This window comes from Armigeres subalbatus, chromosome 3, assembly GCF_024139115.2.
Source record: "Armigeres subalbatus isolate Guangzhou_Male chromosome 3, GZ_Asu_2, whole genome shotgun sequence".
Classification (NCBI taxonomy): Eukaryota; Metazoa; Arthropoda; class Insecta; order Diptera; family Culicidae; genus Armigeres; species Armigeres subalbatus.
This window is the reverse complement of record NC_085141.1, coordinates 165542764-165560281: the sequence shown is the minus strand read 5'-3', so window position 1 is coordinate 165560281 and position 17518 is coordinate 165542764. Positions and strand designations below refer to the sequence as shown.

The 17518-nt window shown below is 39.7% G+C and overlaps 2 protein-coding genes across 3 annotated transcripts in view; both read left to right on the top strand.

The window, feature by feature from the left end:
* The window catches only part of LOC134227591 (acetylcholinesterase), a 142707-nt gene that overhangs the window by 56675 nt on the left and 68514 nt on the right, over positions 1–17518 (top strand). The window lies entirely within an intron of this gene.
* LOC134226000 (uncharacterized) lies at positions 8210–9596 on the top strand. The gene is made up of 2 exons (XM_062706502.1): positions 8210–8676; positions 8753–9596. The coding sequence occupies exons 1-2, from the start codon at positions 8284–8286 to the stop codon at positions 9470–9472; spliced, it is 1113 nt and encodes a 370-aa protein (XP_062562486.1). The 5' UTR covers positions 8210–8283; the 3' UTR covers positions 9473–9596.

Here is a 17518-nt window from a genome sequence, read left to right as displayed (position 1 = left end):
AAGACATACAATGGGCAATCCATGCGAATTGGTTACGATCATTTGTTTCTAAAATTAGGAAAATAAAAAGGTTTAGAAGAATCGTGTGCTTCATCATCTCTTATATGGCGTGTTTTTCTAAGGTGGGTTTTATGAATTGATCACTTTTACGTGTGATACGGATCTTCCGGAGGGCCTTTGGTTGCTACTCACATCCGTGAGAAAAGTTTACGGCAATAATTTCATGTTCAGAGTACGACAAGGAAAAAATAGGCTCTTCTAGTATGTATTACATCAATTAACCACTTAAACCGATGTTCCGTATCTTCCGTAAGACCTCCGATAGTTACTTTGGTAAATAAGAACGGGTCACGACATTCCTTCGTGTCTTGCTCAGAGTTCGATAATAGAAAGATTTTTTTACATACTGTTTTCTGGGATGATTTTTTTTTAATTGATAACTTTTGTGGATGCTCCGAATCTTCTGGAAGACCCCGCTGACTGTTCAAAAATTGACCACTTTATGGGATATTTTATTATTCAGAGTACGACAATGAAGAGCTAGGAAGGAACTGTGCTCTTTTATGATGAGTTTCATGAATTGACCTCTTTTACGGATATACTGGAGGACCTCCGGTGGCCGTTCAGGTCTATCACACGGGGTCACCATAACCATTTGTGTGATTGATTTGCACTCTATACAATCCGCCCAGCCCGTTGTTGGGGGCTATAGTGCGATCCTTTCGTTTAATAAACAACTTGCACTCGCTTGACTGTGGATATACAACAGTAAAGCACATGTGGATATTGGACAAATCAAGCATCCGAAAGATATTCAATTTGCAAAAAAAGAGCTAACCGCGGTGGAGGTTGGTACTCAGATTCTGATGGCTTTTACGCAAACGTGACCTTTAAGTGGTCTTGTTGTGTAGGAGTTATCACGCCTATCTAGAGAGTAGGAGAATGAGGGTTCGAGTCCCCCCAAGACACGTGGATTCTTTTACGCAAATTTCATATCAATTTGTCCATTTCGAAACATGTGATGTGCATATGCACAGCCAAGATCTTCTTCTTATTGGCATTACATCCCCACACTGGGACAGAGCCGCCTCGCAGCTTAGTGTTCATTAAGCACTTCCACAGTTATTAACTGCGAGGTTTCTAAGCCAGGTCACCATTTTTGCATTCGTATATCATGAGGCTAGCACGATGATACTTTTATGACCAGGGAAGCCGAGACAATTTCCAATCCGAAAATTGTCTAGACCGGCACCGGGAATCGAACCCAGCCACCCTCAGCATGGTCTTGCTTTGTAGCCGCGCGTCTTACCGCACGGCTAAGGAGAGCCCCAAGATATTTAACAAAAAAATGGTTTTCGTACGACCGAGTTGCCGAATAATATGCAATTAATCATAATCATTTGTTACTCAGCGTTTGTTTCAGGTCTATCAAAATGGCCAGCGTTCGACAATAAAAAACGCAATTTTCTAGCATGAGTTTCATGAATTAACCACTTCTACGGACGATCCGGATCTTCTGGAGCACCTCCGGTGGCCACCCAGTTCCACCAAAATAGGTCAAAATCCGCGCCCTTCTATGATAAGTTTCATAAATTGACCACTTTTACGGACGTTCCGGATCTTCTGAAGGACCTTCGGTGGCCACACAGGTCGTTCAGAATGGGTCACCACAATTGTTACTCAAAGTTCGATAATGAAAAGCTTTGGAAAAAAACGCGCTCTTCTATGGTGTGTTTGATAATTGACTTTTACGGACGTTTCGGATCTACTGGAAGACCTCCGGTGGCCACTTAGATCCATCAAATTAGGTCACCACAATCATTTGTTACTCAAAGATCGATAATAAAAAGCTTTAGAAAAAAAACCGCGCTCCTTTATGATAAGTTTCAAGAATTGACCATTTTTACGGACGTTCCGGATCTTCCTGAGGACCTCCGGTGGCCACCCAAGTCCACCAAAATAGGTCACCACAATCATTTGTTACTCAAAGTACTATAAGGAAATGCTTTGGAAAAAACCGCGCTCTTCTATGATAAGTTTTATGAAATGACCATTTTTACGGATGTTCCGGATCTTCCGGAGGACCTCCGGTGGCCACCCAGTTCCTCCAAAATGGGTCACCACAATCATTTGTTACTCGAAGTACTATAAAGAAAAGCTTTGGATAAAACCGTGTTCTTCTATGATGTGTTTGATAATTGACTTTTATGGACGTTCCGGATCTTCTGGAAGACCTCCGGTGGCCACTTAGATCCATCAAATTAGGTCACCACAATCATTTGTTACTCAAAGATCGATAATGAAAAGCTTTATAAAAAAAACCGCGCTCCTTTATGATAAGTTTCATGAATTGACCATTTTTACGGACGTTCCGGATCTTCCTGAGGACCTCCGGTGGCCACCCAGGTCCACCAAAATAGGTCACCACAATCATTTGTTACTCACAGTACTATAAGGAAATGCTTTGGAAAAAACCGCGCTCTTCTATGATAAGTTTTATGAAATGACCATTTTTACGGATGTTCCGGATCTTCCGGAGGACCTCCGGTGGCCACCCAGTTCCTCCAAAATGGGTCACCACAATCATTTGTTACTCAAATTACGATAATCAAAAGCTTTGTGAAAACTGCGCTCTTCTAGGATGAGTTCAATGAATTGATCACTTCTACGGATGTTCCGGGTCTTCCGGATGGACACTGGACCGTGAAATAATCAGGAATTGTGTTGATCCATGGAAATGGACAATGGCTACATTCTATTAGGATTATTGCTACGCAAATTAATGAGCATTTCCAAAATCACCCTTCGATAGGCAAGAAATCACGCCAAAAATTGGCCTAAGAATCTATGTTCCTTCAACATCGATTCCTGGGAACCAGAATGGCCAAAGTGCAAAAATCTGTCCGTAATGACATCCGTGGAATCCATACCTTCAATTTGGTTCCAAAAGATTGAGAATCGGTTTGAAAATGAACTTTTGGGAGCGATTTCATTTTGGGGCCATTTTTGACCCGCTAATGCACAATGTGTAACTTTTTTTTAATGCACTAGGAAGGTTAAGCGGTAAGCTGTTTACAAGGTCATAGTTGAAGGTGACTAGGCTCGATACCCGATCCGATCTAAAAAATTTGCTTGAATCACGAAGTAGGGTTATAATATTCAAATGCAAAAATGGTAGCCTCGCAGTTAGTAAATGTGCTTTATAATCCCAAAGTTGCGAAGCAGCAATGTCCCAGTGCGGGATTCAAAACATTGTTTTTGCCAATTTTCAACAGTTAACTAATAAAATCGTTACTTGTCGGGTTCACACTGGACGTAAAATGGCTCATATTAGGATCTATACTAAGACTGACTACTTTCGATACATAGGAGGAATGCTGGCTGACACATGGGAGGAATTTTGGAGTTACGGATTCGAAAGAGTTTTGATTGATAAAACATTCTCAGATGCAATTATGCTTTGATATACAAAGAAAGCATTGTTAGTGCACAGACAAACAGACGTAACAGCTTGAACATTTTTTTTAAATCCATCGCCCAACTCCTCTACCACCATCTTGCGAGCATGTTACACGAAACAATGTTTCGCACAACATTGACACCAGAAGGCCACCAAAATGTCAAAGTCGAAGGAATACGACGCTAGCGCCTCTAGTTTTGGAACGCACAATCAACAATATTCAAATTGATCGTTGAAGTCACGGTCGATGGTAATTTCTCTAGTGTTACGTCTGTTTCTCTGTGGTTACGGTGTACTCATGTTTTTTTTGAAGTCTCTATTCCGATTGCTATAAGAAATCATTGTGAATGTGGTCCTTGATTTCACACACACACACACACAAAAATCACAAAAGAATGAGGATTGCTACTCCTGACCACGACCATCTTTACCGTAGCTTGGGAGGGGAAGGAAGTGTTGAGTCAGCTGACAATGGGAGCATGGCAGATCTTACTTTGTAACACATCACGCAAAGGTGTCAACCCAGGGATACGGTATTGCTTTGATATACAAAGAAATATTTGACCAAATTTGAACACAATTGGTCATAAAAAATACCTGGCTACAATAGAAGAAAGCCTGACAAAGCCGTAATGTCCTCTACATATTAAAACGATTCCTGTGGCTTGTATTTGACCTTTAGTCAAATTAGGTTTCCTATGGCAATATTTATCTGACTTGGCTAGTAGTCGTTACCATTTTCCTAGAGCATGTGAATGGTTAGATATCTTAGCCAGAAAAAAAAAATCATTCAATCTGCGTTTATGTGTACACGTGAAACGAAATTATTCCCACGAATGCATATACTATATCTACCTACAATCATCAGTCAACAACAGAACCCCCATTAGGTCAACCACCGAGAACTGTTTTCTATGTGCCCAAACCCTGTCGCGTAGACCGCAAATGATCGATATAATCAGACGAAACAAGCGTGCTAACGATGTAAACAATAGAGTGCAACTGCTTTTTAAGCGGCAAATTGCATGGCCAACACACAGCGCAGGTGACATGTTTGCCAGTTATCCGCTGAACCTATCACATGGCAATTAACCACTAAATGCTTCACCCCACTGCTCCTGGCAATTATGATGGATCCGCAGATTAAGCTCGGCGGGACACGCGAACCGCATTCAGTGTTCAGGGCCGCCAACCGCCGTCATCGTAAACGTTCTATGATTTTCGTATCCGTTTTACTCTTCCTGGCACGGGACAACCAGTAAGCGATAACCAAAGTCAGCCAAATGTCAATCACAAGAGTTTGCAGGAGAAACTGGAATGAACCAACAGCTAGATTAATGTTTACGACGGACACGTGGAAGTAATGTCTGCACTCGGGTAATCACCAGTTAAAAGCAATTCTATATAAATTGTTAAATCGTGCTGTCGTCACCGTCACGATGGAATGAATTTTGATTACCGACCACCGACCGATAATGTATTTTTTTTGTCACTGTTAATTACTGTAGATCTAGTGCTTTCAGTGTTACGATCAGAACTAGGGCAGAAACGAACGGGAACTGATTGAACTGATAGTCAACATAAAAAGAGAGAGCCTATCAGTTTTAAACATTTCAATTTTTTCACTCTATAAACGGTATCCAGGATCAAACTATAAGAACTAACCAGAAAGCCTACTTCCGTGGACCCCCGATAATTTGAACGGTATCGGGACAACGGTATTTGGGACAAGTGTGAAGGGTTCCACACAGAATCACACGTAAATAACCAATTTTTAACATGATCGTCTTTAATTGGGATGAAATTTAGCACATATTTTCGGCACAGCAGACACAGCAGTGACCATCTTCCACTGATTTAAAACAAAATTGACCCCCGAGTAATATATAAAAATGTCGTATGTGTTTTCGAGCAAATTAGTTTGAAAAAATGTAACTCGGAAACCGTATTGTACGAAAAATCTGTATAGGAATGAATTGTAGGGAACTAAAAGGGCTATATAGAGAATATAGTACACTGGTCAAAACATTAGTTCACACGGAAAACAAATTATGCGCCTCCCAAATAAATGGTAGATAAAAAACCTCCACCTAGTGGTGACGATGCCTTTCTCGATTCAATCCTTTGGTTTTGCCTTAGTGTGACACACATAATAAATAATTGCCTACGTTATGGCACTTGCAAACACTGTAAGGCAAATCAACTACCAACTCTATATGGTTCAACACACCATTTTCTTCATAAGTTTCGAACGCAATGACCGTGATTATATTCAAAAGTGATCTAGGGTTTCTCTCCCGTCGAATGCAACTTGTTGCGAGAAAATCGGTTAAGAATTACTGTATGAAAAAGTGGCTAATGTTTTTCGGTTTTCGTGTGCACACACACATACATACGCACGGACAGACAGACATTTGTTCAGCTCGACGAGCTGAGTCGATTGGTATATAACATCATGGGTCTCCGAGACTTCTTTAAAAAGTTCGATTTTGTAGTGAAATGATAGCCTTTCGGTACAACTTTGTTGTACGAGAAAGGCAAAAACTGAAAAAAGCCGCCTCCAAGAATAACCTACTTCCAACACAACCTCCCGTATCGGTACACCGTACACCTGGAGATCACTACCACAGACAGAATCACAAATCGACCACGTTATGATTGATGGACGGCACTTCTCCGACATTATCGACGTCAGGACATATCGTGGCGCTAACATCGACTTTGACCACTATCTGGTGATGGTTAAACTGCGCCCAAAACTATTCGTCATCAACAATGTTCGGTACCGACGACAGCCGCGGTACGACCTAGAGCGACTGAAGCAACCTGATGTCGACACTGCATACGCGCAACATCTCGAGGCAGCGTCGCTGGAAGAGGATGAGCTCGATGGGGCCCCTCTTGAGGACTGCTGGAATACAGTCAAGGAGCCATTAACGACCCAGCGGAGAACAACGTCGGGATTGTGGGACGAAGTTGACGGAACGATTGGTTCGACGAAGAGTGCAGACAGATTTTGGAGGAAAAAGACGCCTGCGCGGGCGGTCGTGCTGGAACAAGGTACCCGGCAGAACGTGGAACGCTATAGACGGAAGCGAAGACAGCAGATCCGCCTTTTCCGCCTGGAAAAAGCGGAGTGCGAGAAGAAGGAACAACTGTTCCAGGAACACGCAGAAGCTCAACGCATCCCGCAAAGGATTCATGCCGCGAGCCGAAATTTGCAGGGATAATGATGGGAGCATCTTGACGGACGAACGTGTGGTGATCGAAAGATGGAAACAGCACTACAAGGAACATTTGAATGGCGCTGAGACTACAGGCAATGAAAGTCAAGGCAGCGGAAGAAATGGCTACGTCAGTTCAGCGGACGATGGAAGCCAACCAGCCCCCACCTTGAAGGAAGTTAAGGAAGCTATCCAATAGCTAAAGACCAATAAAGTAGGTAAAGATGGTATCGAAGCAGAGCTTATCAAGATGGGCCCGGAAAAGCTAGTCACTTGCCTGCACAAACTGATAGTCAGAATCTGGTAAACTGAACAGCTACCGGAGGAGTGGGAGGAAGGGGTTATATGCCCCATCTACAAGAATGTCGCCTTTCTTTCTTTCTGGAGTGTGAGAACTTTCAAGCGATCGCCATCCTTAATGCCGCCTACAAAGAGATATCCCAGATCATCTTCCGTCGTCTGTCACAATTAGTGAATGAGTTCGTGGGAAGTTATCAAGTCGGCTTCGTTGACGGCCGCTCGACAACGGACCAGATCTTTACTGTACGGTAAATCCTTCAAAAATTCCGTGAATACCAGGTCCCTGTAGTAGGCTGTAATATATGTAGATGATCGTAGTAGACTTTTATATGCGTAATAAATCACTTTGACTTTTGCACCGGATCTGAGAGGACGTCTTTTAATTGTACGAGCGAATCCTTACAGTGGCGACGAGCCGAAACGGACCGGGGAGGGAAATTTTTTTCGTGAGGATCAGCGTGGAGTAAATTTTCAAGTTATCCTTAGCGAAACAGAAGTAAACTTGAAGCAACAAATTACAATATAGGAAAAAAAAATTATTAAAATGTCGAAGATAATAAAATAAATATCTCTATTTTTTACGAGATCGGAAGTTGATTGATTGTCAACTTAATGACTTCTATTGCTTTATTAACAATATTCTAAGGAAAAAAATAGATCATTAAAGAATTCCGTAACGTAGTTGGAAATTCAGAAATTTTGAGTATTGAATGCTGAAATGTAGGGGATGCTTCGAGTAATCCCAGCCCATTAAAGCATGTAATGAAATGATTCAGAAATTCAGTATAATTTCTGAGGAAAATGAAGGGAGCACTACGAGTGGCTCCAGTCCATTCTAATAAGTATAGGAGTTAGGTAACTCAGTCTACTGAAAAAAAATAAATAAAAGTATAAAATGTAGGGAACACTGCCAGTGCTTCCAGTCCATTATGAGTTGCAAATTCTGATGACAGCGGAATCGCGGAAAGAATCACGGAGATTATCATGAATAATCTCAGTTTGGAAAAAAGGGATAAATAATATCCTTTCACAGAAAACTGTTGTCATGGATACCCAAGAAATATTTTTGAAATTTAAAATGAGTCCAAATCAATCAACAAGTCGATATTCCTAAAATAATATACATATTTGTTTATGTAAAAGTGGTTTCATGCATTAATGAATCAATTTTCGTAGCTGAGTTTCAACATATCGCCATTTGTTGAGATCGGTGATGGATCGACAAGCTCTCGATGGGAAGAATGGAAGGATCAGTTCACAGCATATCTTTCATTGAAAGGAGTTGAGGACCATAATGAGATGTATAAAGCCCTCATGTGTTTCGGAGGTGCAGATGTCCGGAAAATAGGCAAAACAGTGTCGATGGATGAAAGTACTGTGATGGACAATCCGTATCGTGTAACAATAGAGGCGCTCGATAATTACTATTCACCTCGTATGTCACTGCGGTACGAGCGATTCAAATTCAGACAACTCCAATTCAACCCCAACGAGAAGCTTGATCAATTCCTTATTCGCTTACGGGCCCAAGCAGAGCTGTGTAACTTTGGAGACCAAAGTGAGAATATGATCATGGATCAAATAATATTTGCTACAACTGATGATAAATTGAGAGCAAAGTATCTCGAAGCTGATACTTCCCTCGATGATATGTTGAACATCGGAAGGACGTATGAATCAGTAAACAAGCAGGTATTAACTTAAAAAAAAACATAAAAAAAGGGAATTCTTTGTAAAAAAAAAAATATATATTTCTATTGTTATTAAGGTTCAAGAGTTCCGTGGGAAATCAAATGTTTCAGCCGAATTAAACACCTTCAATAAAATGTCCAACAATCAAAACAAGAAACCAAGCACGAAGTGTACCAGATGTCTTGGGAACCATATATCAAACGATCAGCATTGTCCCGCTAAAACCTCTCGCTGCAATAAGTGCAACAAAATTGGGCACTTCGCACGTTGTTGCAGAGACAATCGAAAGCACCGGTTCAGCAACGTAAAAACTGTGGCCAACGGAATACACCAGAATACGGATAGGAAACCGAAATTCGTACGTGAGATCGACGATGTTACCAAAAATGTGGAGATTCGAGAATTATTCCATCTAGATGGCAAACGAACGGTGATGGCTGATGTCGGTGGAGTCACTCTTCGCTTTATTATCGACACCGGAGCGGACGAAGACGTATTGAGCACGGACGATTGGACTACATTGAAACGCTTAGGTTTCAGAGCGTACTCCATCAAGAAAGGTAGTGATAAAATTTTCCGGGCATATGGTTCAACAACTCCTTTAACGGTGCTTGGAGAGGCAGAAATGGAAGTTTCGATTGACGGAGCATCCTGTGTTAGCACGTTTTTTGTCATCAAGGACGGCAGGTGCTCGCTGCTCTCTGGAAAAACAGCTGAAAAACTAGGCATAGTGAAGTTCCTACGTACGCTCACTCCTGAGGTGACCTGCATCAAAGGTAAATTTAGTATTGTTTAACTTTATATGACGTGTATAATGCATAGTTTAATTAAAATACCCAGATATGTGTGCTTCGATAAAAATAGATAAGTCTATACCACCAGTCAGACAATCATATCGACGAATTCCAATTCCTCTAGAGGAGCTAACATTACTGAAACTAAAAGAATTAGAAGATCTTGACATAATTGAACATGTGTTTGAAGCATCGGAATGGGTATCTCCCATGATTGTCAAACGTAAAAGTGCTACAGAAGTTCGAATTATTATAGATTTGCGTGAAGCAAATAAGGCAATCATTCGAGAAGTTCATCCATTGCCCACATTCGAACAAATGATTTGCCGGCTGAAAGGAAGCCATGTTTTTTCCAAATTTGATATAAAACAAGCATTTCACCAACTTTTGCTTCGAGAGGATTGTCGATATATTACAACTTTCATATCGCCGCTCGGATTAATGCGATATAAACGGCTCATGTTTGGCTTATCTGCCGCCCCGGAATTATTTCAAAAATGTATCGAAACAATTTTGGCCGGTTTTCCATGGATAATAATATTCATAGATGACATTTTAATCCATGCACCTAATGAAGACATTCTCAAGGTATATTTCTTCAAATATGTTAAATATTTGAAGTTAACTACTATTACTTATGTCCTTCTAGCTAAGAACCGAACTGGTCAAAAATCGCTTGAAGGAATACAATGTTGTTCTGAACGATGCGAAAACCGTAGAATGTGTCACATCACTAGAATTTCTTGGTTACCATTTATCTGCACAGGGTGTAAAAGTGTCGGATGAGAAACTTGCTGCTATTACCAAGTTCCGTGAACCAAAAACGACGGAAGAAGTTAGAAGCTTCTTAGGACTAGTCACATTCGTAAATTCACATATACCGAAATTGTCTACCATAGCAAGCCCTCTGAACGCATTAGTAAAAAGGAGTGTAAATTTCAAATGGACAAATGTTCACCAGGAAGCTTTCGACAAACTTAAAGCGTCCCTAGCAAACAATGAAACCTTGTCGTTCTTTGATCCAAACATGGAAACTTTTGTTGTAACCGATGCGAGTCCAGTAGGATTGGGTGCAGTATTATTTCAGAAAAATGAAGATGGTATTGTAAAAATAATCGCGTATGCTTCCAAGACATTATCTGAAATTGAACGAAGATATGCACAGACAGAACGTGAAGCTTTCTGTTGCTGTTGTTTGGGCACCAGAGAAGTTCCATTTCTACCTGTATGGAAAGTTCTTCTGGTTGATCACTGATCACAAGCCTTTAGTGACAATATTTGGAGATAGAATCAAACCTTGCGCAAGAATAGAACGTTGGAAGCTTAGATTAATGTCATATGATTACCGTGTGATATATAAGCCCGGTAAATTCAACATAGCAGATCCGTTATCACGATTATGTCAGGAAGGGACACTCTGTACAGAAAGTTATGATGAAGAATGTGAAAGGATTATTCGATTATTATCTAATGACATTAAGCCTATAGCTATCACATTACAGGAAATTATTGACGCAACAAAGAAAGACATTGAACTCACAGAACTGATGAAATGGATTCCATATCCACCAAGGAGATGGCCAAAAACTCTCAATCGCTACAAATTGATTGTAAATGATCTTTCGTCGAATGGTGAAATAATTTTGAAAAATAGAAAAATTATAATCCCAAGAAGCCTACAAATCAAAATTTTACAACTTGCTCATGAACCACATTTGGGAATTCAAGCAATGAAAAGGCGTCTCAGGGAAAAGGTTTGGTGGATTAGAATCGATACCATGGTCGAACAATATGTGAAAACATGTAAAGGATGTCAACTGGTATCTGAACCAAGTGTGGAACCTATAACACGCATTTGTATGCCAAGCAAGCCCTGGGTAAAATTAGCGTTGGACTTTATGGAAGTTACTAATGGAATTCATTTGTTGGTAGTCGTCGATTATTTTTCCAGATATCCTGAAGTAGAAGTTATGACTACCACAACTGCAAAGCTACTATTTATAAGTTACGCATAATATTTGCACGGTTTGGATATCCAGAAGAGTTAGTGTGTGACAATGGACCACCGTTCCCATCTGAAGAATTCTCTGAATTTTGTACTACTCATGGAATCATCATTTTTGATCGCAGCAAGCCATGCGCGCGGATGGTTGCTTTTAAATTTGCTGTCACGGTTTTTGTTCGTTTCCGCAAGAAAAAGATTCGGCTGATGTGTATTTTTTGCATATGTACTAGAAGAAAAAAGTTTAAGTTATCTGAAGTTTGAGATTTACGAGTTTGGTGACTTTTTCACAAGTGTATTCTTATTTGAGTGCGCGAAATCGTTTGTGTAGTTTGAATACGGGGATGAATTTGGTGAAAACATGTATGAATTTGTGAAAATACCAGGAAAATATGGATCAATAAAGAGTTGCTCGGAAGTCGGAATAGCGCTGGAAGAGTAGTGGTTTGTTCGTGGATACTCGTTGTAATCTGCTCTTCCTCAGTTCATTTGTACGGAATTGGATCAATTTGGTGAGATTGTTTCAATTTGTTTTAATATGATTCCAAAACCAAATTCGCGCTGGATTTAACAATCCGGAAGTTTGTTTATGGATCTATTATCCAATTGATAATGGTAACATAAACAGGCGGGGCTTATTGCAAGTGAAAGTGACCTCGGACTGGACGTGAGTTACCAGGCAGTCTGAAATGGGTCACTGGAGCTGCAGTAGAGCTAACACCTTCTAACTCCCGGGCTAAAGCTGACTTTATTAAAGACAGCTTTCTTCCATAATACCACTGCCGGACAGCGGGGGTTAGATTGAAGATACACACTAATGGAATCATCATTTTACATTCGATTCCTTATGCACCTTTTCAAAATGGGCTGGTAGAACGATATAACAGGACACTACTTAAAACAATAAAAATAAGTTTTGCCATGAACCGTGACTGGAAATCGGACTTGCAAGATTTTCTTCTAGCATACCGGAACACTCCCCATTCTACTACTAACGAAACTCCAGCCAAGTTGCTTTTTGGTCGAAATTTGAAAGACAAACTTCCAGACATAGTTAGCGCTGCAGGAAACGATTCAGTAAGAGAACTAGATTTTTCAAGAAAGGAGAAAGGAAAGAAGTACGCGGATCATAAGAGAAATGCCAAGTATTCAAAAATTGATGTCGGAGATCATGTAATTGTAAAAAATTTCATCAAACGTAATAAGTTAACTACAAATTTTCATCCACAACCTCATGTTGTTTTGAAGAGAGAAGGAACACGCCTTACATTGGAAAATATGGATACCGGTGTAAGGTCCGACAGACATGTAAATCACACAAAACTGTTAATATGCAGCAACCCATTTGAACAATCACAAAGATTTACAGCCCCTATCGACGATATTTTGAATTCAAAATCCAACCCAAAACCAATACCACAAGAACATGAAGTATCGGATCAGAAGCAAATGTGTACTCGAGAGAATCGATGTAGTCGGAAGAATCGGAAACCAGAATACTTGAAAGATTATGTTCTTTATAAATGCAAGCGTATGAATTAATGTAAACAGATAATTTTGTTAAATTGTGTTTAACTATTAAAATGTCGTAAAGGAGAGATGTAGTAGGCTGTAATATATGTAGACGATCGTAGTAGACTTTTATATGCGTAATAAAACACTTTGACTTTTGCACCGGATCTGAAAGGACGTCTTTTAATTGTACGAGCGAATCCTTACAGTCCCAACGCACCATCTGTTCATTGATTTCAAGGCGCATACGACAGTATAGACCCATCATCTGTGAAAGTCAAAGATTCACCACCGCACCAAATGTGTCATGTACAAGACGCTGATAAGACCGGTAGACCGGTAGGGTGCTTAGGACCATCTTTGGCGGTGTGCAAGAAGACGGTGTGTGGCGGCGAAGAATGAACCACGAGCTCGCCCAGCTCTACGGCGAACCCAGTACCCAGAAGGTAGCTAAAGCCGGAAGAGTGCGATGCGCAGGGCATGTTGCAAGAATGCCGGACAGCAACCCTGCACAGATGGTGTTCACTTCCGATCTGGCAGGTACGAGACGGCTTGGAGCACAGCGAGTGAGGTGGGCAGGCCAGGTGCAAAACGATTTGGCGAGCGTGGGGCGCATTCAAGGATGGAGAGATGCGGCCTCACACCGTGTGGCGTCAAATTGTTGATTCAGTGTTATCTGCTTAGATGTAAAAAATGAATGCTATGAAATGGAGCAGAATAAGAGATTTAACCGTCTACAACCCAAATTTTTGTTTTCACATAAAATCGCTATTTTGCTTTCTAAAATCGATCTAAACATGTTTTGGGTAATAAAAATGTTAAACTATTTTTCAATCCCCAATTATTAAACACAGATTGTATCCGATCTTGTAAATATGATTTTATGAGAAAAATTAACTCTCTCGAAAACTTGAAATCATTTCGCAATTGATTGCAACGTGCATTATGTAAAATCTTGTCAAATGCCTCCAAAAGTTCGAGTAATAGCAAAACAACTGAATTACCTCTGTCTAGAATCAATCCGATATCATCCAAAATGTTTAACATTATAGTTTTTGTGCTGTTGTTAAGATAGGACTGACCCCTGATTAAAATGGAATTAAAAGGTTATTCTAATTGATGTAGTAACATTGATGTTTTCTGAGATTTTTTCCAAATACTTTTGATAAGTAAGTTAAAATGCTTATGGAACGCAGGCTATTGAGTTTTCGCAATATTTGTGTACCAGTACTCATCTTTGTCTGCTAAAATATATTGCTTCACTCCGTTACTCCTTGTTCATAATCTTCTTGTGAAACATAACGAAAACTATATTTTAGTCAAAAAATCATTACTTCTCTATTTAAACCAGTTATTTAACTCTTCTGCATTTTAGTTGGTCGTTCATATTCAACTAACACACAAGCGTTTCTAGCCATTCCTTTTAATGTTCCACCTATTGCATCACATAGACCCTTCCCATGAGAGGTGGCAAAAATGCACTTCATTATCTTTGTTGAATTTAGATTTATATCTACAAAGACGTGCAAAGCTTTTTCGATTTTTGTATTGTGATGCAGGTCCATCACAAAGCTTTTTTAATTTCTAATCGCAATTTTTTAAAAGAAAATGTGAATTGCCTTCTCTTTTGGTGAAGAAGTTGTTGGAAGTACGTCGACTGTAAAACTATTTACCTCTTTCTCTATACTTTTTCTCTATAGATCAGAAAACAATCTTTGTTTTCACAGCAGACTTATTTGTTATGTGCAAATGTATCCGCTTAGCATCTCTGACCATCCAGCAGTAACGTTGGTATCGCACTCAGAACAAGCCAATATTGTAGGCACTTAGGTACGAACATGCATACAACCAATTTCCCATAAATTAGATAGAAAAGCTCAGTTAACGCCTGGTTAGCAATCGAGTACAAATCATGGAAGCATATGGTTCTACGCCCGTGGCAAAGACTTCTAGCTGGAAAACGTGAATTTAAATTAAAAGCCTTCGTTTAATATCTTTAATCCCGTTCAGCTTCACAGGCTGGTCCCTACACGTATGGGGTTGTGGCAAAGGATGCACAAGTGTACCTCCTCTGATTGGTGCCAGCTTCATTACGTATTCGGAGAATGGAATGCTCAACGTAATCGCCACCGTAGTTATTGCGTGCCGGTATCCTTCTGGTTGTGCACCGTAAAGGCATATCCAATCCACACACCAACTGTGACCATTGGAAAACAAGAGCACGCACGGCTGGACCGGCCGCAACAGTTCCATGAGTCTGAAAGGCATACATGTATAAATTTGGCTGAAAGCTTTCGGTAGACACCGCCAACAAAAGCGTTGAAGGGGCAACATTAAAGCCAGTGCAGAACGATACATATATACGAGCGCACTGGGAAATGAGATTAGGATAAACCGCACCGCAAAATTCGTAGCAGACAAACGAACGTAGCTTTCGAAAGATTCTGTAGCTACATTCTACCACCTCTAACGACAATCGCAACGTGGCTACACAATGCTATGCCACCTGGTCCATCTCTTTGCCTTGCGTAATTTGGTTCAAAAGCAGTGCTGAAGGTACTCAATGCATGTTTTTTTCCTGTTCTGGGCTGACTCAAGAATGTGCCTTCAAGTATCGACAGGCCGAGCAAAGCACCGATATCACCACCAAAAATGAAAGGAAACAAGAGCAAAAACATAGCCATAATGGAGCATGAATAGAAGATATCCCTAGGGTCCAATGACGCGGTGAAATTTATGGACAACTGGTTACTCGAGATTGCGTGCTGGTGCCAAATTATGACTAGTTTTATCAGTTTTCACTGTGTCTCTTGAGAATCTGTAGGAAAAGGGGTTCCATATTGCCTCTTGAAAGTATTCTGTATTCTCAAATGATAATATTTTTTGCTACTTTTATCAAAAGCAAAATGATTCTAATATTTCTAATACCGGACAGATTTGACCTTGAAATTTAAAGTAGCTGTTAAGAAAATTATTTTGAGCTTTTTAGTGGAATGTCTTCACTTGTCATAAGACGAGTTTGTACAATCCCATTGAATTCCACCACCGTGATTGACCAGAAACTGTGATATTGAGCGATGAATCGACTGAACGGCTGAACTGAGATCGATAAACCATTCTCATTAGGTAAGCTTCCGTAACTCCATGATTACAAAGATCAATAACGGTGCACAACCTTGCAGCCAATTTGAAAGAAAGAAAGAAATATCCTGATAAGTACTCTGACCGTCAGGGCTTTTTATACAATTATGTAACCTAACCAGGCACTATGAATCCACGGTGGAAAAGAGGAAGAATGTTGAGATTCTTCAGAACGGGCTGTTTTGTTTAGCGATAACATTATCGAAGAATGCGGGACTTTGTTATAATATACCACAAACTATAAATTATTGAAACAGCAAAAGATCAGTGCACTATGTTTTACGCGGAAAGATGCATTTTACGCCAAAACTATATTTTCTAGAAAAAAAATGTTGTTCTACAAAATTGTTAGAAATAGTAAGGCCATCATTATGGTGCTATCAAAAAAATAGGGTGGCCCATTATATAAAAAAAATAGTTTTTTTTTTTATTTTTCAAAATACTGACATATTATGTTCTACAAAGTTTGTAGCGCAGCTTATTCTAATAAATTTTGCTAAAAAAGCTTTATCTGTAGCTCTTAAGTTGGCTGATTTAGAGCAATTTTACCTAATTAGATTAGGATGTACCTCAAAAGTCGTCTTCGGGTAACTTTTAGAACTAAAAAATGCAACTTTTGATGGGTAAATGTACTGTTTTTCTGTCAATTAAGATATGTTACTTTTTTATCTCAAGTTTTACCAATTTTACTGAAGTCATGTTTTTTTCAAGTAAATTGATATAGCGCGACAACGGAAGAAGATACAAACGATGTTATTATAGCAAAACACGCATTTTGAAAAGTTCCAAAAGTCTTCAGAAGGTGACATTCGTGAGAAATAAAAAATGAAATGAGCAGATCATAAATATTGTTTTTTGAGGGACACCCTAATCCTGGTTAGTAAAATTGCTCTAAACAAGTGAACAATTTTGTAGTACTTTTTTTTTAAATTTAGTTTTGGCGTAAAATGCATCTTTCGCGTAAATCTGTACCCTTGACCATAGAGCAGTGTCTCAGAATGGCGTTGATGGTTTTGTTGATCGTTTTGATTGCGTGTTAGTATTACAAAACATCAACAAAATCTTTAGCTTCAATAATCATATGAAGTGCTTTTCACCCCAAACTGATTTTCTACATTTTCACGAATCAAAAATTTATTGAGACTTCTAAAAGCAAAATTGCAATTATTAAAGAAGAGTTTTCCATCAAGAAATCAAAATATTCAATTGAAAAAATACAAAATTTACATAAATAAATCAATACTAGCAATAAACAATTACAAAATTTTATATAATATATTGTGTTTAGGGGCCCTCCTTAGCCGTGCGGTAAGACGCGCGGCTACAAAGCAAGACCATGCTGAGGGTGGCTGGGTTCGATTCCCGGTGCCGGTCTAGGCAATTTTCGGATTGG

Bases quoted from the DNA above. Each gene is read 5' to 3' on its own strand.
- LOC134226000 (XM_062706502.1), top strand. From the start codon at position 8,284: ATGTATAAAGCCCTCATGTGTTTCGGAGGTGCAGATGTCCGGAAAATA. The intron at 8,677-8,752 runs GTATTAACTTAA...ATTGTTATTAAG, and splicing joins ATGAATCAGTAAACAAGCAG to GTTCAAGAGTTCCGTGGGAA.